The following is a 24,987-nucleotide window of genomic DNA, read 5'->3' as shown; positions in this document are numbered from 1 at the left end:
GGCAGCACAGGGTCAAGCTCTGAGTACAAGTCCCATAGAGGCTTGGGTCTATCACCAGGCAAGACCCCAGGTGCAGGTTGTGTCAAGATGACCCTGAGAGAATCCAGAACATAACAGCAGGGCACAAGATGGTACCAGGCAGGGCATACATGGAACGCCATAAACAAGTGGCCAGCAGAGTATACAGAAACATCCATGCCAAATATGGCCTGGAAGTCCAGAGGTCAAAATGGGAGATGCTCCTTAGGGTGGTGGAGAATGTCTGAGCTAAGATCCTGTGGGACTTCCCGATATACACGAACAAAATGATGCTGGCTAATGTGGTCACAAATTTTAAATCCAACATGATAACCTTATTCCACCTACGATGTGGAGCTACAAGTTTTTTTTTGTTTTGTTTTTTTTATAGATCCAATTTAAATCAGTTAAATCAGTAAAAAAGAACTTCTGGAAAAGAGCAGAATTCTTGGAACACTGTTTAATACACCAAATCATATGGACAACAATAAAATAAATATACAAAACAGCAAGACAACACATAGCAAAGCAAGCAAAGCAAACCCCGGGGTGTAGAGTCTTAGGCAAAGACAGCAGAGCCACACAGAGACAGACAGAAAAAAGCAGAGCCCTGGAGTGTCCTCTGGCGCATTATTATAGGGACCAGTAACCCGACCCGCTGGTGCTGAGCATCTTTCCACTTGTCTTCCAGCCAAAAACAGCAAGTGCAGGCTCAGGTACCTGCCAAGGTCCGGCCAGGGACAGAGTCAAGACTATGGCTAAGGGTCATCCGCAGAGGGGTAACCTTTGATTAACCCTTTGCTTTAGCTTATCAAAATAGGTCACGGCACGTTCAAAAGTTAACACAGCAAGGGGCATAATCTTATGATATACATGTGAATACTTGAACTAAATATCAAATATATTGGGTAAATGCATTAACATACTGATAAATACCCCAGTGTAGTTTTATAGTGTGTGTGTATACATGAATATATATGTCACGATCAGGAACAGGGAGGACTCAGGCGCAGACTGAAATCACAGAAAACTGAATTTTATTTACACACTCCCAGTGCACTATATACATGTGAAGGAGAAGGGGGCCAAGGTTCCCAGGGGTACAGGGAAGAATCAGGAAAGTGTCCTCTCTTGCTCAGCTCCACACGAACAGAATATTGCACTTGGAAAGGTCCTTTTCTCACACACGCCACTCTCACTGCAGCACTCCTGAACAGGCTTCGGTGTCCAAACTTCCAAACCGAGCACGAAGAATCTGTATACAGACATCAGGAATTAACACGGAGAACTTTCATGAAGAGAACTCAAAATTGGCTAAGGCTAAAGTAGCACTGACGAGCATTACTCAATAGTCCAGCGGCGAGGTGCTCTCAGTCACAGCCTTAAGTAGCGAGAGCAAACAAGGTGAGGAGCCACAGGTGATTGGTTGCAGGTGGTGAAGGCCAGGGGCGGGAGCCCACAATGAGCTCCGCCCAGGCAACAAGTAGAGAGAGAGAGGAGAGAGAAAGAGAGCGAGACAAAAGCAAAACACATGTAGCCACATAGGGCCAGCCGGGGACCATGACAATATAATCATTAAGGTGATTTTATTGTAATGTGTTCATTACTGACTGTAGACAGATGATAGTTTTGCTACATCAGAGCAAAATATCTTGTGTTTATTGCATATATGTGGTACATCACTCAAAAATCCCACTACACTAACCAACCGGATATAGTGGTGGTAGACAAGCAGAACAAGAGGGCCGTAGTCATAGATGTAGCGATACCGAATGACAGCAACATCAGGAATAAGGAACATTAGAAGCTGGAGGAGTACCAAGGGCTCAGAGAAGAATCTCCTGTGAGATGTGGAGGGTGAGGGTAACAGTGGTCCCAGTGGTAATCTGAGCACTAGGTGCAGTGACTCCTCAGCTAGGAGAGTGGCTCCAGCAGATCACAGGAAAAAAATTGGAGATGTCTGTCGAGAAGAGCGCAGTCCTAGGAACAGTTAAGATACTGCACAGGACCCTCAAGCTCCCAGCCCTCTTGTAGAGGACCTGAGCGTCAAGGTCTAGAACACCAACATGGGTGAAAAGGGAATTTTTTATGTTTCTGTTGCATCATGTCTTAATTATTCTTTGGCACTGTTTATTAAAAGAGTGAGTGAGATGCACATTTATAGCTCTTTCTTGTTCCTGTAGAGGAGGAGCTTACCAGGGTACGGACAACCTTTGTGTGGAGGGTCTCACCAGAAATTCTTATACAGCTGCTTGAGGCCCTTGTTACAGAAAGTGTCTTCAATGATTTGGAGAAAGAATCGATATTGGAGGGGAACCCTATTAGAGCTGATAAGGCACGTTGCTTTATTGACACAGTGAGGAAAAAAGGAGACAAAGCATGCAAGATAATGATCAGACACCTTCAGACCATAGATCCTTCTCTCTTCTTTCAACTGCATTTATACTCTGATCCATCTGCTCTGCAAGGTAAGTTCATTTATCTCTATATGAATAGTCACCTTTCAGCTTGTTGAGGTATTAAAGTGTGAAACCTCAGAATTAATTGTAAGAAACTTCATTCTATAACATATGTTTGGATGTGTTGAAAGGCTGCAAAATATTTTCCAAAGGACACGGAGGTATTTTGATGATTATTATAAACCTATGAAACTACTTAGAAGATCAAATGTGAGCAGTATTTACCCTTTAAAACCGGTCGGAGCGGGCACGCTCTGTTTTGCGTAACTATTTTTAAAGCTCTGCAACCACGTAAGCTAGCGTAATAATTTTTTTTGCATATGAAACCGGAGGAGTTGTACTTACATCTTTTGCCATCAGCTTGTCCTAGGTCACAGTTTCCTTCCACATATAACTTTGCAAAAACTGCATAAAAAGCGCTTGCAGGAACAAAAACAAAATATTCCAGAAACACGCTTTGCCGATCCGATCAGCTGTTCATAACACTTCCTAGGTTGTAATAGACGCCCAAACCCGGAAGTGACGTCATTTTCGCGGAAATGTAGTTTTTTTTAACCATCAGGGCCTCATGAGCCTGTCCAGGTGTTTTTAAAAGTTATCTTTGACTTCATGACTTTTTGTGTCATTTCTGTGATGCTTTGGACTTATATTGCACTGTTGGAAATAGTTTATTTTGATGCATATGCTGTTTTTTTGCAAATTTGCACTATAATTTTTAATTTTGTTTTTTTCCTGCAGTATATAAAAATTGGTGTATCTCAAAAATAAAAGTATGAAGAAACTCAAAATAAATTTCCTGTGGTGGGAAACTATTTTGTGCAACTTTTTTGTATTTACAGTTTTGAGGGATAAGCCTCTTAAATTTCTCTAACAAGAAATATATGTTAAAAAAACTAAAATGATTTTCAATTTGTTTGTACTTTATTGCACTTTTTTGCAATTTATGTAAATACTATGCACTTAATCCATACATATTATTAAAATATGGGCTATAATGGTTGCATTGATGTATAGCAACTTGAAATGCTCCCAAAAATGGCACTACTGCATGTAAAAATATAATATAAGCTCTGGCAGACTTGGTTCTATGGTAGGTCTTAAAGGGTTAAATAAATGCCAGTCTTCTTCACTTGGTAAAACCATGGAAACTGATTGCCTTAAAAAAATGAACAGCGTCACTCATTTGACTCGAGTGCTTCATGAAAGAAAAAGAAAATGCAAAATTTACATATATTAATAAGTAAAGTATGTTAGGATTGGGTACATATGAAAAGCTGTAAAGTAATTCAGTATTTTGTGGGTTTGAAGCAATGTGACTGTTTTCAGGAATTACATTTAGGAAATGCCGGAGCCCTTTTTGATGAATTTTGGGTAGAATGAGCATAAAAAATATAATGGATAAAATAGGCTGAACAGTGAGCAAAGTTCTTCATAGCACCCTCAGACCAGGTTTGACTGGATATTTTTAATGTTTTTTTATTCAGATGCTCTTCAGAATTGTCAGCCTAAACTTAAGTCCAAACTGAAGAAGAAGTTCCAGTGTGTGTTTGAGGGCATCGCTAAAGCAGGAAACCCAACCCTTCTGAATCAGATCTACACAGAGCTCTACATCACAGAGGGAGGAACTGCAGAGGTCAATAATGAGCATGAGGTCAGGGTGATTGAAACAGCAAACAGGACACCAGACAAACCAGAAACAACAATCAAACAAGAAGACATCTTTAAAGACTCACTTGAAAAACAGGAACTAATCAGAACAGTGCTGACAAAGGGAGTGGCTGGCATTGGGAAAACAGTCATAACACAGAAGTTCAGTCTCAACTGGGCTGAAGACAAAGCCAACCAGGACATCCAGTTCATATTTCCATTCACTTTTAGAGAGCTGAATGTGCTAAAACAGAAAAAGTTCAGTTTGGTGGAACTTGTTCATCACTTCTTTACTGAAACCAAAGAAGCAGGAATCTGCAGCTTTGAAGACTTCCAGGTTATGTTCATCTTTGATGGTCTGGATGAGTGCCGCCCTCCCCTGGACTTCCACAACACTGAGAGTGTGACTGATGTTACAGTGCCCACTGCAGTTAATGTACTTCTCACAAACCTGATCAGGGGGAAACTGCTTCCCTATGCTCATATCTGGATAACCACACGACCTGCAGCAGCTGATCAGATCCCCCCGGAGTATGTTCACAGAGTGACAGAAATCAGAGGGTTCACTGACCCACAGAAGGAGGAGTACTTCAGGAAGAGATTCAGAGATGAGGAGCAGGCCAGCAGGATCATCTCCCACATCAAGACATCACGAAGCCTCCACATCATGTGCCACATCCCAGTCTTCTCCTGGATCACTGCTACAGTTCTGGAGGATGTGCTGAAAACCAGAGAGGGAGGACAGCTGCCCAAGACCCTGACTGAGATGTACATCCACTTCCTGGTGGTTCAGGCCAAAGTGAATAAGGTGAAGTATGATGGAGGAGTTGAGACAGACCCACACTGGAGTCCAGAGACCAGGAACATGGTTGAATCTCTGGGAAAACTGGCTTTCGATCAGCTGCAGAAAGGAAACCTGATCTTCTATCAATCAGACTTGACAGAGTGTGGCATTGATATCAGATCAGCCTCAGTGTACTCTGGAGTGTTCACACAGATCTTTAAAGAGGAGAGAGGACTGTACCAGGACAAGGTGTTCTGCTTCATCCATCTGACTGTTCAGGAGTTTCTGGCTGCTCTTCATGTCCATCTGACCTTCATCAAGTCTGGACTCAATCTGCTGGAAGAACAACAAATAATCTTCAAGTCTCAAATAACAGAATCTGCAAAGAAACACTTCTACAAGAGTGCTGTTAATGAGGCCTTACGGAGTCCTAATGGACACCTGGACTTGTTGCTCCGTTTCCTCCTTGGATTTTCACTGCAGCCCAATCAGACTCTGCTACGAGGACTGTTGAAACAGAAAGGAAGTAGCTTACAGACTAATCAGGACACCGCACTGTACATCAAAGAGAAAATCAGTGAGAATCTGTCTGCAGAGAAAAGCATCAATCTGTTCCACTGTCTTAATGAACTGAACGATCATTCTCTAGTGGAGGAGATCCAACAATCCCTGAGATCAGGAAGTCTCTCCACAGATAAACTTTCTCCTGCTCAGTGGTCAGCTCTGGTCTTCATCTTACTGTCATCAGAAAAAGATCTGAATGTGTTTGACCTGAAGAAATACTCATCTTCAGAGGAGGCTCTTCTGAGGCTGCTGCCAGTGGTCAAAGCCTCCAACAAAGCTCTGTAAGTACATTTGTACTCATTCTTATTTTTACTTAAACAGCAGGTGTGGGACCTAATCAGCCAGTGTTTCGGGTGAGCTCAATGTGAAACCTGGCCCCACCATATCATGTGATTTCCTGAGGTCAGATGGCCTCAGTTTTCAGTGACAGATGCTTTAAGACCCTACGATAATATCTAGAGGAAAAACCAAACAATCGTATAACCACCTATAAGCAAGCACCTTGGCGACAATTTACTTTGGCTAAGGTAGCGCTAACTACCGTGACGATTTCTGAAATGAACAGAAGTGATGGTAATCAGCTTTGGAAGAAGCTGGCATCCCGGTGCCAAAGCTTGCAGCTGCATTTGCATAGGACAGATAGAGGAAGAGAAACTGGCATCCTGGTTCCAAAAGTATGCTGCTGCATTTTGCCAATGGGGGATACAGGAAAGGGAAACTGGCGACTCATTCATAGAAAAGTTTGCTACTATTGGAAATGAGGGAAGAGGACCTAGCATCCTGGTGCCACGAAAGCAAATTGCTGCATTTTGTGTAAAAGGGATAGAGGGAAGGGAAACTGGCAATGCGTTGGTAGAAAAGCATGTTGCTGCATTTGCTTATGAGGGGTAATGATACATGCAGAGAAACTGACAATTCGATAATAGGGAACTCGCTGCTGTGTTTACAAATGAGGGATAAAGAAAGAACAAGCAAGCGGTGCCATAAGTGTGCTGCTGCATTTTGCAAAAGAGGGACAAGGAATGAGAACCTAGCATCCCAGTGCTAGAAGGATTGGCTGCTGCTTTTTTGATAGTAAATGCAGAGAGGCAACTCATTGATAGAGTTGTCTATCAAATACGTCGGGTTCTGTGTCGGGCTCACAGCCGAAAACTAGCTTTACTTTGTCTAGGTCAAATTGCTAGCGAGAGACAGAGAGAGGCATTGAAAGGCTGCTCCAATGGAACTTATTGTTTCGGAGAAAAACACAAAAAAAGTGTACAGCTGGGTCTTAATAGCGTACTTACAACTGGGCTCGTCAGGCACTCTTTTTGGCTGCTGTGGTTATTATTATATTTGCATGCTTCCAGCTCCCGTTTCTGCTCGGTGACAGCTCATACTTTTCCTTTTTCTCCCTCCTCACAAGTAGAAGTGACATGGGCCGTGAGATTGAGACATAGCTATTAGTCTCTTAATGCGTGTTTTGTTTGGGGCATGGAAACCAAAATAGAGAGGGCATAGCTGAACATATGAAACAGGAAAATACAGCAGTGTAATCCCTTTATTTCAAAGTAACTGTATTCTGAATACCACCTTCAACGGCTGCAGCTCTCCCGCTGCCAGCCGTACACATCACCACCACCAAAACTGCAGCGGCATTGCAGCATCTGCCATGTGCGTATGAAAACAAAGGCACTGCGCATGCGTGTTTTACCCATATTCTATCGCGATATTTTATTTTCTTACCGTTGCCCATCATTTTACCGGTATTACCGTGAACGGTATGATATGGCCCAGCCCTAGTAATGAGTGTAATAATGTAAAAAACAAAGATGTATCTTGCTGTAATTTTTGGTGGTGTGGATGTTCACTATCATATTCCAGAATCGGGTTCTGTAATTTATGCATCAGCATGAGATGACTTTATTTTCAATCATGAGCCAGAAAGTTTCTTTAAAGTTTGTTTTCAGAAGTAGAAGCTAAAGGGGTGCCGTTCTTAAGGACCGAGTGCTGCCCTTCAGCAGATGTCCTGAAACTGGCCAGTCAAAAGTGGGCTTTTAAGGCTAGTGACATTAAAAGGAAAGAAGCGTAAGTTGCTTGCTTCAGGTAGAGAATTAAATGAGAGAAATGGTCCAAGATGGGACAAATATAACTTATTTTTGCCCGAATAAACACAGATATTAAAATCTTCCCTGTTTTCCTTTTAGATATGTTGGTATAATTGTGTTATTTTATAATGTTTTTATTTTTTCCAGACACAATGTTTAAGTTTATATATTTTTGTTTGCTTTCTATTAGATTGAGCAGCTGTAACCTCTCAGGTAGAGTCTGTGAAGATTTGTTGTCAGTTCTCAGCTCCCAGTCATCTAGTCTGAGAGAGATGGACCTGAGTACCAACAGCCTGAAAGATTCAGGAGTAATAAAGCTGTCTGCTGCAGTGGATAGTCGACACTCTAAACTCGAAATTCTCAGGTCAGATCAAGTGCTTGTTGTAGTTTCTTATTATTTTTCATTATTTATAAAATTTCAAGACAACCTGTTAAAGAAAAGGCAATAAAAATTATTTAAAATGTTGGATAAATCATTGCTAATTATTGATGGTTTTTTTTATTTCCAGACTGAGTGTGTGTAACCTCCCCAAGAAATGCTGTGAATCTCTGCCTTCAGTTCTCAGCTCTCAATCTTCAAGTCTGAAAGAGCTGGACCTGAGTATCAACCAACTGCAGGATTCAGGACTGCAACTTCTATCTTCTGGACTACAAAGTCTAAATTGTAAACTGAATATGCTGAGGTCAGGTTGAGGTCCAATTATATTTGTTTGTTTAATTAACAAATCAAATATCTAGCCAATAAATGTCAAGCCCAAAGTACGGCATTAAAGAATTCTGAAAAAAAGAATATCGCTTTATCTAATAGTTCCTCACTGCACCCTGGTTACAATTTAACACCAGCATTTCTTTTCTTGGTCATATTATTTTTTTCAGACTAAGTCAATGCAACTTCTCAGAGAGAAGCTGTGAAGCTCTTTCCTTGGTTATCAGCTCCCAATCCTCTAGCCTGAGAGAGTTGGACCTCAGTAACTCTGACCTGCAGGATTCAGGAGTGAAGTATTTATTTGTTGGACTGGAAAGTCCAAACTGCAAACTGGAAATTCTCAGGTCAGTTTAAAAATTTTCTATCAAAGATTATTGAACACATTATGTTTATAACTGAATCAATAGATCATCGTTATAGAAGATTGATCGTCAGCTTTGCCTTTGGATGGATTATTACCTTCTAAATTACTGTCTTATGTTTTTTCATAGTGGAACGTTTTCATTGTTTCTTCTGCTCTTTTTGAAATTTAGTGCAGTTTTGCTTCAATAACATACCAAATTCCTAAGAAAATGTCCAAATTATATGTTTAAGTGTTGGTTACTGTCCATGTTTCTTTATATTATTGAGACTATGAGTGTAAATGAAATAAGGACCTAGTTTTAGTAAAACTAAAAGTGACTCATTTATTTGGCTGGAAGAAGGTGTGATAGAGGCACCCAACTACACACAGTGTTGCAATGCAAGTCAATGTTTTATTCAGAGATTTTCAGTGTTCATCTTTTCAACTGTTATCTCAGCCCAGCACCACACACTCTTCTTCCACTGGAACAGCAGCAACTGGAATAGGGAAGACATGTTTACTGTGATGGATATCCGCTGTGCCAGCCAGCTTTCCCTGGCACTGTGTCCTGAACCCGCTGCTTCACCACTCCCATGCAGCCACAGCAGGCGATTTAAAACATAAACTACAAAGAGAGAAACTGAAAACTACAAACTTATTGAAAACTGAAAAAAACAGGCTAGGCCTGAAAACACTGCCTATGGGAAACACTGGGGCAGGGAGAACAGAACTCCCACACAATACAGGGCAGCACTGTAACTATATATTTTTTTAAAAAATCCCCTCATGCTCCTGCAGGCCATCTATCCTTCAAGCCCAGTCCTCAACCAGAGGGCTGGGAGCTTGCGGGTTCTACACAGTATCTTAGCTGCTCCTAGGACTGTGTTCTTCTCGACAGATATCTCCAATTGAGTTGCTGGGATCTGCACTTCCTAGTGCTCCGATTACTACTGGTCTGCTATAATCTTGGACCCTTGTCTCAGGGGCATCTTTACACAGCCTGCACCTGGGATCTTGCCTAGTGTGACAGACCCCAGCCTCTATGGATTTTATACTCAGAGCTTGTTCCTGTGCTGCCATGATTAGTGCCTCTGTCCTGTCTTTCAGTCCAGCTTTGTCCAGCCACTGGTAGGACTTCTGGATGTCGGTCAGTTCCTCTATCTGCCCGTGGTAAATACCATATCATACAGGCGCCTGTAGTTCCATAATGTTTCTTCCTCTTCCTCCTCTTTCTTGGGTTTCTGATGCCCGAGGTATTCACTGAGCATTCAGCTGGGATAATCTTCCTGATGTATTCGTTAATGGTCATTGTCTCATCCTGGATGGTAATACTGACACTCACCAATCCCCAACCTCTTTCCTTCCGCTTAGCGTACAGCCTCAGGGTGCTGGATTTGGGGTGAAACCCTGCATGCAATTGTTTCTATTGTTTCCTTTGGCTAGCTTATTATCCTAGCAGGGTACCTGATCATGCGTAGGTGTTGATAGCCCGTATATTGTTCTTAACGTTCACCTGACTCCTCAGGACTTGCCTTACTGTCTGCCAGTACTTGTTGGTAGCAGCCTCTTCATAGTTCCCATTTGCCTGTGGAATCCCCAGGTACTTGCAACTGTCCTCTTTGTCTGCATTTTTGCCTTCTGGTAGTTCAATCCCCTCAGTTCTGACTACCTTCCCTGTCTTTGTTATCATCCGACTATATTTCTTGAGTCCAAACAACATTCCAATGTCATTGCTGTATATCCTTTTTAATGTGGATCAGTGAATTGATGTCTCAATCACTCTTGGCATACATGTTGATGTCATCCACGTACTGATGGTGGCTGACGACTGCTCCATTCTGTAGTCAGTATCCGTAGCCAGTCTTGTCAATGATCTTACTGAGGGGGTTCAGGCCTATGCAGAACAGCAGTGGGGACAGAGCATCTACTCGGTAGATCCAATGCTTGATGGTGAGTTGTGCTATGGGCTTGAAGTTGGCCTCTAGTGTTTTCCACCACATTCCCATTGAGTTCCTGATGAAGGCTCTTAGGTCCTGTTGGTCTTGTATAGGTCCAAGCATCCAGGTATGGAGAATTGAGTCATAGGCCTTCTTGTAATCAAATCGTGCAGTTCACAGGTTGGTCAGCCTGGTCTTGCAGTCTCGTTTGATTGCTCGGTCTACCAGTAGCTGGTGTTTTCCACGTCTGTTATTAGTCTTAGTCTACAGTCTCCTTCTCCATGGAGGGTACTGCTTTTTAGATGATGATATATTCTCACACTGATCCTGCATAGTGATGCTACCATCCACCCACTCCTCCTGGATTCACATCAACATCATCATCTTTATCAACCCTCACAATATTCCACCTTCATCCGCTTCATGTTCAGGTGCCCAATTTTTCCATGGGTTATGGTGGGGGGTTGAGTGCTGAAGTCAAACAGATCTCAGAAATTAAAGACTGATTCATTTATATTTTGTCTTATGAGAAGCAGCTAGCTCATCCATTATTCTCCTTATAGGCTCAGGCTATTCATAGATTTGGTATGATACTCTGAGCATTTCTTCTGTTTTCACTTCTGATGCTTTTATATGCATATTCTTAACTTTTGTCCTCTCTGTCCTCAGTATGTCTTTTGTTCTTTTCTCTTCGTTCACATCCCCCTGCGCCCACTTCCAACCCAAACAGCCATGTTAAATGGCTAGTCTTGATCCCCAATGCTACAAAGTGCTCCTCACACTGATGGTCTTATTGATGGGGCTTTTTTGCTTATATTTCATAGCAAGTTATATTGTAAAGTAAGTTAACTTGCGCTGCCAAATTCTTTTTTCTTTTTAGTTGTAAATACAGTTAAATTAAATCAAACAGATGGTTAGATGTTATTGTTTCTAACAAACAGAAAGTCACTGGTTACAGATTGATTGTTGTTTTGTTTGTCTGCAGTCTGTCAGGCTGTCTGATCACAGAGGAAAGCTGTACTTCGCTGGCCTCAGCTCTGAGCTCCAACCCTTCCCATCTGAGAGAGTTGGACCTGAGCTACAATCATCCAGGGGCTTCAGGAACGAAGCTGCTGTCGGCTGGACTGAAGGATCCACGCTGGAGACTGGACACTCTTAGGTATGGAGATAATGTCTGTTAGAGAAGGAAGAGCTGGATACATTTCAAGTGCAAAGGGAAAGCCCTTCTCTGAATTGAGGAGGGGACCTAAGGGTACATCTTTCACCATCTTAGAAAGCTGTGATTGCAGCCATTCCTCAACTGTCTGGGAATGGTACTCATGGCTATTGATGACTGATCAATAGTTGTTGATCAATAGTCATGAGAATTTGCATAATAATGATAATGGAACTGAGCTTATAGCCCATTGTTCATTCAATGGTGTTACTTTCAGTTATTGTGCAAATGTACTGTTTATGAGTTTGGGGAAACCTGCTGTTACTGAAGAAGTCACTTGAATGAGTGGCAAACATTTTCTCCCACTAAGAACACTACATTCAGATGTACAGAATCAACTTTTTGGGATTTCCTACATTCTTCATTCACTTCCTGTTTGTTTCATGCAGATGTAATATGAACAATCACACATGTAGGAACAGTTTTTCTTCGTTCACAGCATAAACTGTACTCTAGTTGAACAATGAAGAGATAAATATGTAGCAATTTCCGAGGAGAACTTTTCCAGGAACAATAATAAATGTCTTTTGCTCACATTTTTTTTTCACCATTTGGATAGATTGCTTTATGTTTAACAATGCACTGCTAAATTATTTTTCTCTGTCTCACCCTGATTCATATCAAATTAATCTCTGCATAAAAAGACACATTCATGCGGGCCTCATTCTCTGACTGCCCGGGCTCTTGCCACCTCACCGCTGCATCATGCAGCTTCTGGCCTAGAAGATCTTACTGCTCAGCAGCAGACACGGTGGCAGACTCAGGGCCGCCATCTGGGGCTCCCCTGACAGCAGTGGCAACAGTCGTGGTGCCCACTCTGCCGCTGATAAACCTTAGCAGTGGCCTTAAAGGTCTCCAGGAAGATCTGGGAGTTATCTCCCTCCCCTATCCTGTGCAGCGACACCGACAGTGGATGGGGGATGGTGATGCTGTAGCCCCGACCTGCCACTTCTGCTACTGCCAATCACATGCTCCTGCAGTTTTGCCAGGTGCTTCTGCTGCACTACAGCCTGATTATTGTTCATTCCCACCATGTAATATGCAGCAGCCACATCATCAAGTGGAAACACTGTCCATGTTTATTTTCCACTTTGATTGCCATGACACACACTACTGGCAGTCTCTTCATTGTTTTCTGGCTTGGCACCCAAGCATGCAGCTTTCCAGCTGCACTCTGACACTCTCCAGTCTCAACTCCAGCTTAACTAAACATCACAATGTATTGTCATGGTGGCCCTGTGGCTGACAAATATATCCCACATAGCAAAATTGGTATGGCCCACACACCGCAAAGAATGATGGCCCTTTGGTGGCCCAGATGTGGTTTTCCAGAGGTGGCCCACACACGAGCCAGCACAAGGCCAGTTGCAGACACACTGGTGGTCCTGTGCTGGCCCATGTGTGGATTAACTCTGGCAAAGGAAACTCTGTTCAGACAGTGAATGGACTGATTCTTATATAGCGCTCCTCTACTTCCCGGATTATTCAAAATGCTCTATACAACATGCCACATTCATGCAATCAAACACTTTCTTTGAACTGAGTGCCACATAAACCAAAACCACAATCGGGACAGATATGGCATGCCATCGCATAAACAGTGGCGTCATTGCCAGATCTGGCCCACATCTGGCTGCCATACACTCTGCCATGACACTAGTCAGTCAGTCAGTCAGTCAGAAGTGACAGCTTGATGCCACATCTGGCCAAACATCTTTTCTATGAGCTTGGGCAACATAACCCAAAACATATGCCATCACATAGACAGTGCCATCTATGCCAGGCCTGGCCCATATCTGGATGACATACCACTTACCTTGCCAGAAGTCGGTCAGCAGTGCCGGCTTGATACCAGATCCGGGCCAGACCTGCTTGCTATGTAGGGATTGTTCTTCAGCATATTGCATAACCAAAGATAAATGAGGCCCTGTTTCTCTAAAATGATGTCACTGCCTTATTTTGTTATTTGAGCTGTCTTAGCCCGGTGAGACTCAGGCTAAAATATGTGGGTTGACGCTGACAGTGGGGATAACCTTTCAAGTAACCTTTGTAAGCTCCAAATTACCACGAAATTCATGCTTATAATAAATGCATGTAAGCTTCTGACCACAAATTTAAGAACAGCTGAAATTTTTTGAACAGATGTAAAACATTTTGTAATATTATTCATGTTCAAACAGATGAGCTCACATGTAACCCACCCTCAAATATCTCAAATATGATCTAACCTCCTAAACTGTAAAAACATAATTAAATAAAACTATTATTGAACAAACTTGTTCAACACACTTGAGTAACATGGAATTTGCTTTGAAGATTAATTCTGTTACTTTAGTATACAACAAATCATTAAATTTCATAATAAATTGTTGTTTCAGATTTGGTTCATACTTATGTGAAGTATAAATGCCTAGAATTGTGTCATACTTCTTAAAATATTTTGAATTTAAACTACATTTAAAAATTTTAAAATCCAAGTTCTAAAATGAGAAGCTTTTCAATGGGAGCAAAAGTTGATAGGCAAACATTTTACTATCTCACACATTGTTTTGGGGTTCTATGTAAAGAAAATGTTGGACTGTTCCTTTTAGAGATGGCACGATACCACTTTGTTATGATACAGATACCGATATCATGCATTTGGATATCTGCCGATACCGATATGAATCCAATAAATATATAATATAATAATATACAGTCGCTCCAAATATCGCTTGTTAAGCTTAATATGGGTACACTTTACAAACATTCAGAGATGAACTTACACACTTGCTTTACTTCTCTCTGGGATAACTTTCTCAGAGATGAAATACTGGTTAGGTAGTGAAGCTCCAAATACATGCAGCCGCTCTATCACGTGGCAAATACTGCTCCGACGTGCTACGGTTATGAGCCGAGTTACGCTGTGTTGCAAGTTTTGTGAGGTGTTTTCATGATATTTAATGGATCGGATTACATTTTTTATTTCTCCGATCCAGTAATTTAGGTCAATATCAGACCGATACCGATACGTGATATCGGATAAGTGCATCTCTAGTTCCTTTATCAGTGTCTAACAGTACGTGCATGAGAGCCATGTAATGTCCATGTGTGCATGCTGAAAGAGACTGTGCTTGTCTGACCCCCCTCCTCCTTTCAGGTTGGAGCCTGCTGGAGTCCGATGGTTGAGACCAGGTCTGAGAAAGTGTAAGTGTATTTTTATTGTGATTCATGAAAACAAAACAGGCCACATTCAACCCTCTTCAAATTGTCACATCACTAATTCATATCTCTGATGTCAGGAGTCATCATCAAAGTGTCAATCAATGAACAGATGATGGATCAATAACTGCAGCTAGATTGTGTTTGTTCTCTCCATCAGATTCCTGTCAACTCAGAATCGACGCAAACACAGTGAACACAAACCTCCAACTGTCTGACAACAACAGGAAGGTGACATATGTGGAGGAGGTTCAGTCATATCCTGATCATCCAGAAAGATTTGATGTTCATCCTCAGCTGCTGTGTAGAAATGGTCTGACTGGTCGCTGTTACTGGGAGGTCAAGTGGAGAGGAAGGGTTGATATATCAGTGAGTTACAAAGGAATCAGGGGAAAAGGAGACACTTATGACTGTAGGTTTGGACAGAATGATCAATCCTGGAGCCTAAGCTGCTCTGATGATAGTCCTTATTCTGTCTGGCACAATAGCAGAGAAACATCCATCTCCTCCTCCTCCTCCTCTGTCTCTAACAGAGTAGCAGTGTATGTGGACTGTCCTGCTGGCACTCTGTCCTTCTACAGAGTCTCCTCTGACACTCTGATCCACCTCCACACCTTCAAAACCACAATCACTGAAATGCTTTATCCTGGATTTTGGATCTGTTCTAGTTCCTCAGTGAGTCTGTGCTTAGTTGAGTGTAAAGAGTGACCTCCTGTTAGAGAAACACTCTGACTGTTGAAGAGATAATTCAGTCTGTACATGTCTGTCTCTTTCGCTCAAACTCATTTTCAAAGTCATAAATTCAATCAGTTTATGTTTTAAACTGTTAAATGATTCCTTGTAAACTTTAGCAATCATTTTTGCAAACTAATGAGTTGAAAATGCTTCAGCCATATAAGATGAATGTATTGGCTTAATAGTTTATAAAGCAACATTTAATGTCTGTCTGATCTGTCTGATCAACACGTTTTGGAGAAATTCCTGAAACTGCCCTTTCTGGTCAAATAGCTGCTACAAAACCACCACTAAGGAAAAGCAAAACGCAGAAGAGATTTGTTTGCGCCAAGAAACACAAAGAATGGACATTAGACCAGTGGAAATCTGTGCTTCGGTCTGATGAAATCTTTGGTTCCACTTGATGTGTCTTTGTGTGATGAAGAAAAGGAGAACGGATGGATTCTACATGCACGGTTCCCACCATGAAGCATGGAGAAGGAGGTGTGATGGTGCTTTACTGGTGGTACCGTTGGGGATTTATTGTCACTGTCTGGCTGCGAAGCTGACTGTATAAATTTGAGGATCGGATCTGAAATGCAGACATGAAGGAACGAGAAGAAAACTTGGATATAACAAAATGCAAGCCGTTTGATATGACTGATAAGAAAGGTACAAAAACAAAAAGCATATACACTAGGAAGAAAGTAACTAGAACCGAACTGGGAGAAAATAAATGTGAAACACAAAAGATGAAGAACAAAACCTTGAACGTGGCAAAAACCTGTGCTTGGAAAACCCAGGAGACATGAGACGAAGACATGATAATACTCATCTGAGTACTTGATATCAAAGACATCTTCAATGTAAATGTTGTGGACATAAATAAAACAACATTAAATAAAAAAAAGGTGTGTCCAAACCTTTTACAGGTATTATATACTACAGTAATGCTTCCAAAAAGATCACACTTTCGATCTGACTGTTTAAGTGAATGGACAACCTTTATTGGTCTTCACAGTCTAGAGCTAAAAAAAGTAATGACACATTCAGGTCATGTCATAGCCGTCAAACAGGGGTTTTTGGAGATTTAATGTCTTCCTCAGCTCCCTGTACTTGTGGTGTTCCTCGGGGATCTATATTGGGGCCAATTTTATTCTGCGTTTACATGCTTGTTTCCATTCATACACCGATGACATTCAGATTTCTCTTCAACTGAAGTGAAGCTGTTCTGCTCCACTTTTAACTTTCCTTCAGTCTGTTGGTGAAATTAAAGTCTGGATGGCCTCTAACTTTGTTAATGTTTATGAGAACAAAACCAAAGTGATGGTGTTTGAACCAAGTGGTAATCCCATCACATCTCATTTTAATCTACACAGACTTGAGCCTTTTATTAAGTCAAATGGCAACAATTTGTGGGCTATATTTGACAGCAATTTCACCTTTGAAAAACAGATTAGCTCAGATGCTTTTTCAAACTGAGGCTTTTATCCAAGGTGAAATCATTTTTATATTCTAAAAACTTTGAACAGCTGATACATGCTTCCATTACATCCCAGCTGGACTATTGTAACTCCGTATATGTTGGAGGTAGTCAGACCTACCTTGCAAGGCTGCAGTTGGTCCAAAGTGCTGCAACTCGTTTTCTGAAACGAAATAAAGATGTTAACTTAGTTCCCTGGTGCTTGCCTCTCTTTACTGGCTTACTTTTTTTTTTACGTCCGAATTAATTTTAAAATTTTATTATTGACTTAAACAGCCCTGAATTAACAGGCTTTTGGGTTAGTATTTGACCTCTTGCACCCTTATCCACCTTCTAGATCTCTTAGATCAAATGATAATGATTCTTTGCTTTTAGCTATAGCAGGGTCTAGGCTTGTTTACAGAGGTGATCAAGGATTTCAACCCCTTACTCATCAGACAGGCTTCTACTGTCAATATTTTCAAATTTCATCTACAAAAAAAAAAAAAAATTGCATTCACTGACTTTTTAATAGATTATGAGAGTTATTTGGCATTTGGTACTATTATTATAAATTATTTGGTATGAGTTATTTTGTATTTCCGTACACCACTTTGTTCAGTGTTGCTGTTGTAATTAAATGTGCTAAATAAAAATGATAACAATAACATTGGCTGTTTTCTTTTATAAGTGCATGTGAGCTCGTTTGGAATAAAAGAAGCCACATTATAATGGTTGGATGCTGCTTTTTAATCATGTGTCATGTCATGATCATGTGTGCTGTTCTCAAGCATGTGTTGTGCCTTCATTCAGTCTCATTGAGGAATGTATTTACTGATCTTTGGCTCCAAAACTGAAAAAAAAAAATCTACTATTAATCTAATTATTGCACACACATTAATTTAAAGATAAACCTTTTTCAGAGGTGTGGAGATGCCCCCCACACACACATATTAGCTGGACTCAGCCCCCACACTGTAGAGCTGGCAGAGAAAAGCCCTGTGGTTTAAAGCTCCTTTTAGTGCCTCTGAGAGTTAATGTGATAGAAACAGTGAATCCTGGACTGCTTTAATCCAGCTGTTTCACACTGAACATCAGCGTGGATGAAAATGGAAGTTACTGTGGAGCCTTATTGAGGGGAGGTTTATTGAGGTGAAGCCTCATTAAGCTTGGAGGCTTTACTTTTATTTACACTCATATCAAAGTAGGATATAAAAAGGGGACATATTCCCAGTGGTCAGTCTGCCCAGCAGCATCAAACACGCCTGGACACCATATTTATGGTCTGTACATGTACAACAACTATTTTACATCTATTCTGTTCACAGTCATCTCCATGCTGCTCTTTGTAGACCAGTGGATTGTCATTGTGTCCAACATGGATCTGATGTTTGGCTCCATGATTTCAGTCTGATTGGCTCATTCATAAAGTATTCTGTTCCAGCTGCTGGAGGACAACATGATCACTTTTCTGAAGAAAAAGCTGAAGAAGATCCAGAGGTTCTTAGTCCAGATCACTCCGAATCCTTAGAGAGCCAGTGGGTAAAGTTATTGAAAAATTTAAAGCAGACTTAGGCTACAAAAAGATTTCCCAAGCCTTGAACATCTCACGGAGCACTGTTCAAGCCATCATTCAGATATTTAAGGAGTATGGCACAACTGTAAACCTACCAAGGCCTTTATGGAAGAGTGGCAAGAAGAAAGCCATTGTTAACAGAAAACCATAAGAAGTCCTGTTTGCAGTTTGCCACAAGCCATGTGGGGGACACAGCAAACATGTGGAAGAAGGTGCTCTGGTCAGATGAGACCAAAATGGAACTTTTTGGCCAAAATGCAAAACGCTATGTGTGGTGGAAAACTAACACTGCACATCACTCTGAACACACCATCCCCACTGTCAAATATGGTGGTGGCAGCATCATGCTCTGGGGGTGCTTCTCTTCAGCAGGGACAGGGAAGCTGGTCAGAGTTGATGGGAAGATGGATGGAGCCAAATACAGGGCAATCTTGGAAGAAAACCTCTTGGAGTCTGCAAAAGACTTGAGACTGGGGCAGTCTCAAGTCTGAAGCAGTATGTATGAAGTTATTTTTTTTTAATTGGAGGAATGAAACTGTGATGAACATTTAGTAAAACATTCAATTCAATTTTATTTATATAGCACCAAATCACAACAACAGTTGCCTCAAGGCGCTTTATATTGTACAGTAGATCGTACAAAATAGATACAGAGAAAAACCCAACAATCATATAACCCCCTATGAGCAAGCATTTTGGCGACAGTGGAAAGGAAAAACTCCTTTTCAACAGGAAGAAACCTCCGGCAGAACCAGGCTCAGGGAGGGGCGGGGCCTGCTGGGACCGGTTGGTGTGAGAGAAGGAAAACAGGATAAAGACATGCTGTGGAAGAGAGACAGAGATTAATAACAGGTATGATTCAATGCAGAGAGGTCTATTAACACAACGTGAGTCAACGTGAAGCACAGAGAATGAATCCGACAGCTGGTGGGTGTCAGCCATGTCTCGGTGAAGCAAAGAATGTTGCAGTCCCTCATGACTTGTAGGAAGGTGACTCTTGCTTTTAGGTCATCCAGCTGGTTCTTCAGCAACAGTACATTAGCCAGCAGGTTACTGGGGAATGCTGTGTGATGTGCCTGCTGTCTCCGGCTGTTCTGAACACCAGCACATTTCCCCGGGTGGTTCTTTGTTCTTCACCTCAGGTAAGCCACCTGTTTATTGTTGTTGTCTGCGCCACGGAGTATCTCAGTCAGCCATTATGGGTTGGGTTTAAAAGCATCTAAGATTACATGTGCAAACTTGTTACCGATGTTGAGAAGCAATCTGCTATCGTAAACTATAAAACCAGAAGATTTTGGAACATAGAACAAAGTAATAAATAAGTTAAAAACTACAAAGGTGTCTGGACATGGCCGCGCCATCTTGCTAATTCAAGGCTCCCGCAAACGTGTCCTCCTTCTTCCTAGATGTGAAGGACAGGTGGGCCCACCCTATCCCAAGATTCATCGCAGCATGGTGGTGGAACATATACTTGGGTCCAGAGATGGAGCAGCGCTCTCTCTCTGAGACTTTGTGGCTGTTTTATGATTGAGTCTGGCTTCAATTCAGTCTAATTTAGCAGCTCTGACATCAGAGATTGTAGGGGAGGAACAGCCACACCCACAGCTGAGTTTCCCTCCCAGAAACAGAACGTTAACGTCTCCTCTCTGGGCTGTGTTGTTCACAAGGTTTGCTCTGGGCTTTTAAGAGGGCTGGAGCTTGTGAGTAATGGAAGCTGAGAGCTGTGTTTGCACATGCTCAGTGTTACAGGATGTTGGCAGCTGTGAAAGCTGAATGCTCTCTGGTTATAAGCAGTGTTGGGTAAGTTACTTTAAATTAGTAACTTAGTTACATTACTAGTTACTTCTCTAAAAAAGTAACTCAGTTACTTCAAGTTACTCGTTACTTTCAAAGTAACTAGTTACTAGGGAAAGTAACTTTGGCTTTACTCAGAATTCTCTTGTTAATGTGTTGCTTCCGTAACTGGATACCCAGCAAGTTTGCCAGTCTTCTAGCTTGCTTACTTGCCACAAGTGCACTGTGCCACCTACCAAAAGAAAGGAAAAAATAATGTGCACATTTCCACGAGAGAAATCCCACGCCTGGACCGTCGTTGACCGCTGCCATGATTCTAGCCTGCTTTTTACATCCAACACAAAAACTGCAGTCGTGGTGCTTTTGATTGTACTCAGAACTTGGAAATTCTGCCTTCTGAATAGGAAGATGTAGGTAACACCAGACTGCAGATGAGCTGCATACAGAGCTGGACTGGGACAAAAAAATCGTCCCGGGCATTTTGACTAGAGACCGGCCCACCATTATAGGAAAAATCATAAAGACTTTGAATGAAAACAAACACTGTTGTGACAGTGATGTACACTGTTCTGATGGTATATATGTATCAATCTATCAATTGTTTGTTGTAAGTCTCAGATAATTATTTTTTTAAAAGCGAGACATTTTAAATGAGAATAATAAAGAAAACTATTTCCTTGTCCCCCCCTTTCCCTGTTAATGCCCTACATGGACCCCTGGCAAAAATTTGCTAGACCCGCCCCTGCACAGTTACCAGCTGTCAGCTACGTAAAAAAAGGATCCTGGTGTTATTGGTCTCTCAGAAACAGTTCATAACTTCCCTTCAACTCATTCATGTCACCTAAAAGGTAAACCTGTTTCTACATCACCTGTTCAGCTCTGATGATTCAGTAAGGACATCTCCTGGTTTCATCTTCATGTTTCCCTCTCACCAGATAACCAAGCCAATATCATGACCAGCAGCTTTACAGCTGTGGCTCCAGCAAACATCAGCTGATACTAGAAATTAATATTAAATAAATTCTAACAACAGCTGATCAAGCTTAAACGTGCTGCTGTTGTTTAGCGCGACATCCGCTGGTTTCCTCTTTCTGGCGCAAAGTGGGCGATAAATAAACAAGAGAGAAAAGCCGATCAGCTGATCATTGATCAGTTTCGTGATTGAAGTAGAAACAGGAGAGGAGAGAATGAGAGAAGAGGCAGCTGTGCAGCTTCAGCTTTGTGTCTTTTTCATTGTAGCTGAAGTCCGGGACAAACTGTGTTCCTTTTCACCTCAGTACGAAACGCGTAATATTTTCTCTGAATACGAGACGATTCTGTTTTTTACAGGACGGTTGGCAACCCTAATAATTAACCGTATGAACAAAATAAAGTTATACATCAGTAACATAGCACCCACCCAGCTGTATAGAAACTCCGTCCTCGCTTTGACCACATGACTCTCAGTACACAGCATGATGTGTGCGCTGTAAACAGGAAGCAGAGGAGCAGGTCTGAGGCTGAGCTCTAGATGTTTCCATATGTTTCTAGTCTGCCGTGTGTTTGATGATTATTTCAGGTATAGATGATGGAATATGACCAGTCTGATGTGAGCCTGCTTCTCTGCCCCTCTGCTTCCCCCTGCTGGCTCTTATCATTACCAGTGATGGGAATAACGGCGTTACAAGTAACGGCGTTACTAACGAGCACTTTCCATCACAACATCTGGAGCTCAGGAGGCAAAACAATCGCATGAGTGCTGCTGTTTGACTGAGGAAGAATAAAGTAGTCGTGGTAAGTCAATCACACGACCACTTAAAGACAAAGCAACAAGGTGATATATACCAGTTTATAAATTGTGTCGATAGGCCACGTAAAACCAGAGTCATGATAAACAATATATACGTGGCGTTTTTTCCTCAATAGTTTCGCCACGTTAGCGCTAGCAAGCACTCTCTGCTTATGAGCAAAACAAACTAAACAAAAAAAAGTTTTAGCGGTGACGGCGAGAGAGAGAGAGCAGGAAAAGAGAGAGAGAGTTTTGAGATGTGAAATTTGTGACGTTTAGCGTGTTTGGGGTGTGTAGTTCATGTGTTGTCTTCTGTAGTTAGTGTGTAGTGTTGTGTATAGTGTTGTGTTGTGTGTCAGAACAATGAGGCGACTGCTGTCTCCAGGTAGAAACAGGAGTGATACACCTGCTGCTGTCAGACCTGCAGGTATCAGGCTGTCATGTTCTCCTTTATAGTGGACAGAAATTATTTTTGTGGAGTGGCACAAATAATTTGTGTGGCATCTTATTGAAGAACAGCTGATTGTTCTGTAAATAGTTTGGAATGGTTATTTAAAAAAAAGGGTAAAAGGTAAATGGATGCAAATAACTTTGTTGTTTGCAAAACTTGTGCATAGGATTTTAAAATTGACAATTAATATGTTTTTTGTCTGATTTTAGATCAATTCTGGTTATACAGTATGACAAAATGAGAACATAACTGTAAATTCAGGCATGTGAGGTTGCGCTAAAAAGAATGATACCAAACAAGGCAAAGCAAATAGTTTTTAAAGGTAATATGTGGAGGGAAAATCAAGAGTAGTAAAAAAAATGGCCAATTATACTCTGAACGCCAGAGGGTTAAACGTTCTTTGTTTTGTTTTTTTTTAAGTAGCGCAATAGTTACTTTTCCAAGTAATTAATTACTTTTAGAATATTGTAACTGAGTTACTAACTCAGTTACTTTTTTGAAGAAGTAACTAGTAACTATAATTGAATTACTATTTCAAAGTAACTTGCCCAACACTGATCATTACTGACTGAGTCCTTGACAAACTTACTACCACTTTATTAGGTACAGCTTGCTAACACAGGCTCAGACCTGCTTTGCCTTCAGAGCTGCCTTAAATCTTCATTGCTCAGATTCAGCGAGGTGCGGGAAACATCCCTCAGAGTCATGTGATCAGTGACGTCTTCTTCAGCACTGACAGATAGAAAAGTGCATCCACATAAACAGGATATATAATAATATTAATAATCAAAGAATGATTTTCAGCTTTTCAGACCTTTGTCTGGGTGCTAATCCAGCTGTGTGTTTGTGATGACAGTAAATAAATGTCAGACTTACAGCTCCTGTTTTACCTCATTAAAGTGATAAGATGACTTCAATGCTTTGACATGGATGGTAGTGAAAGCAGGAAATGACAAATGTAGCACAGCAGCAGTGTTTAACACGTCTGAGCTGGAAACACAAACTCTGGTATGAACATCATTCATAGATCAGCTTCCAGCTTCTTTTGCTCGGCTATAGTTTGGATGGATTTTCAAGCATATCTGCTCATATGATTTTATGATTTTTCCCTGACGTTTGCTACTTGCCCTTTAGGTGGCCTCGTTGTGTTTACATTGGCAGCTAAAACAGCTGTGAAATTTAATTAGCACACGGAGGTGTGGCCCTCTTGTTTGGAAGGATATGAAGTTTATTTTTGTTTTTTTGTTTTTTGAGCGTGAGTCCTGTCCACACTCCATACCAGTGGTGACGGTAATAAACCATGCAGTTGCTTGCCAACCCCCAATAATACTTACAAGAAGAAGAAGAAGAAGAAGAAGGTGTGGCCCTCTCACACTCTTCAGGTGTAGTCCTGCCTATTTTCAGTAAGCACCTCACCTGTGTGTCTGTGTTTAGTGTCCAGGTGTGGAGTGGAGCTTGTTGTTTGTATCTCTGTGTGAAGAAACTGTAAGTTTGCTTTGTTTCCTTCTTTAGCAGTTTGACTGCTTGTTTCCGCTCTGTGATGTTTTGACCAAATGTTAAGCTCTTATATCAGGACAAACTTTGATCACTTTTGTGTTTGAAGACAAATCCACATGATTATAGATTATTGACTGATTGAATTCACACATGTTATCAGTCAGTAGGTTTGCACTAAAACATTTGTTACTGTGATAAACAGTTTAAATAGATCTGTGTGAAACTTTAGACCAATCAGACACTGGTCATTAATCTGATTGAACATTGTGTTAAAGGGAAGATCAATCTGATAAAACCAGTTTTTTGTTAAAAATTTGAAATTCAGATTTTTACTTAAGTCTCATGAAAAACAAACAAACAAATACATTCAAAACAAAACACAAAGTAAAGCAGTTCAGGTTTACTCTGCAGGAGTAAACCTGAACCATTTCCATGTCTTTGTGTTGTGCTGTTGTCATGTTCACGTTTTAATCGTTGGATATGAGTTTTTGTTTTATTATTCTTGTTTTTATTTTTTATAGTTTAAAGCTTTTAATCATCAATAGTAGGTCAGAATGTGGCCTCTTGAGTTTCACTGTGTATTACCCTCCTCTGGGTTCCAAGTTTTTGAATTAAAAAAAAAAAGCTTCAAACTTTTTTTTTCCCCTTAACCTGATTTCCGGATTAAATAATACAGATTATCTGATATCAGAGTCCTTATAGAGCATGCACTCGGATAACTCAGTGCGATTTCAGTCTTTTGGAAATGTTCAGGTGTAAAGAT

The 24,987-nt window shown here is 41.1% G+C and overlaps 1 protein-coding gene across 1 annotated transcript in view; it reads left to right on the top strand.

The window, feature by feature from the left end:
• LOC134621395 (NLR family CARD domain-containing protein 3-like) overlaps positions 1 to 18,669 on the top strand; it is a 29,122-nt gene extending 10,453 nt beyond the window's left edge. The window contains exons 2-8 of the mRNA XM_065470139.1: positions 3,962 to 5,753; positions 8,069 to 8,242; positions 8,436 to 8,609; positions 11,531 to 11,704; positions 14,901 to 14,947; positions 15,123 to 15,193; positions 18,583 to 18,669. Coding sequence (XP_065326211.1) covers positions 3,962 to 5,753; positions 8,069 to 8,242; positions 8,436 to 8,609; positions 11,531 to 11,704; positions 14,901 to 14,947; positions 15,123 to 15,193; positions 18,583 to 18,669 — 2,519 coding nt within the window. The remainder of the gene's footprint in view (positions 1 to 3,961; positions 5,754 to 8,068; positions 8,243 to 8,435; positions 8,610 to 11,530; positions 11,705 to 14,900; positions 14,948 to 15,122; positions 15,194 to 18,582) is intronic.
• The last annotated feature ends 6,318 nt before the right edge of the window (positions 18,670 to 24,987 follow it).

Source organism: Pelmatolapia mariae, linkage group LG3_W (assembly GCF_036321145.2).
Source record: "Pelmatolapia mariae isolate MD_Pm_ZW linkage group LG3_W, Pm_UMD_F_2, whole genome shotgun sequence".
Lineage (NCBI taxonomy): Eukaryota > Metazoa > Chordata > Actinopteri > Cichliformes > Cichlidae > Pelmatolapia > Pelmatolapia mariae.
The sequence above is the reverse complement of the archived record's forward strand: the minus strand, read 5'-3'. Positions and strand labels throughout refer to the sequence as shown.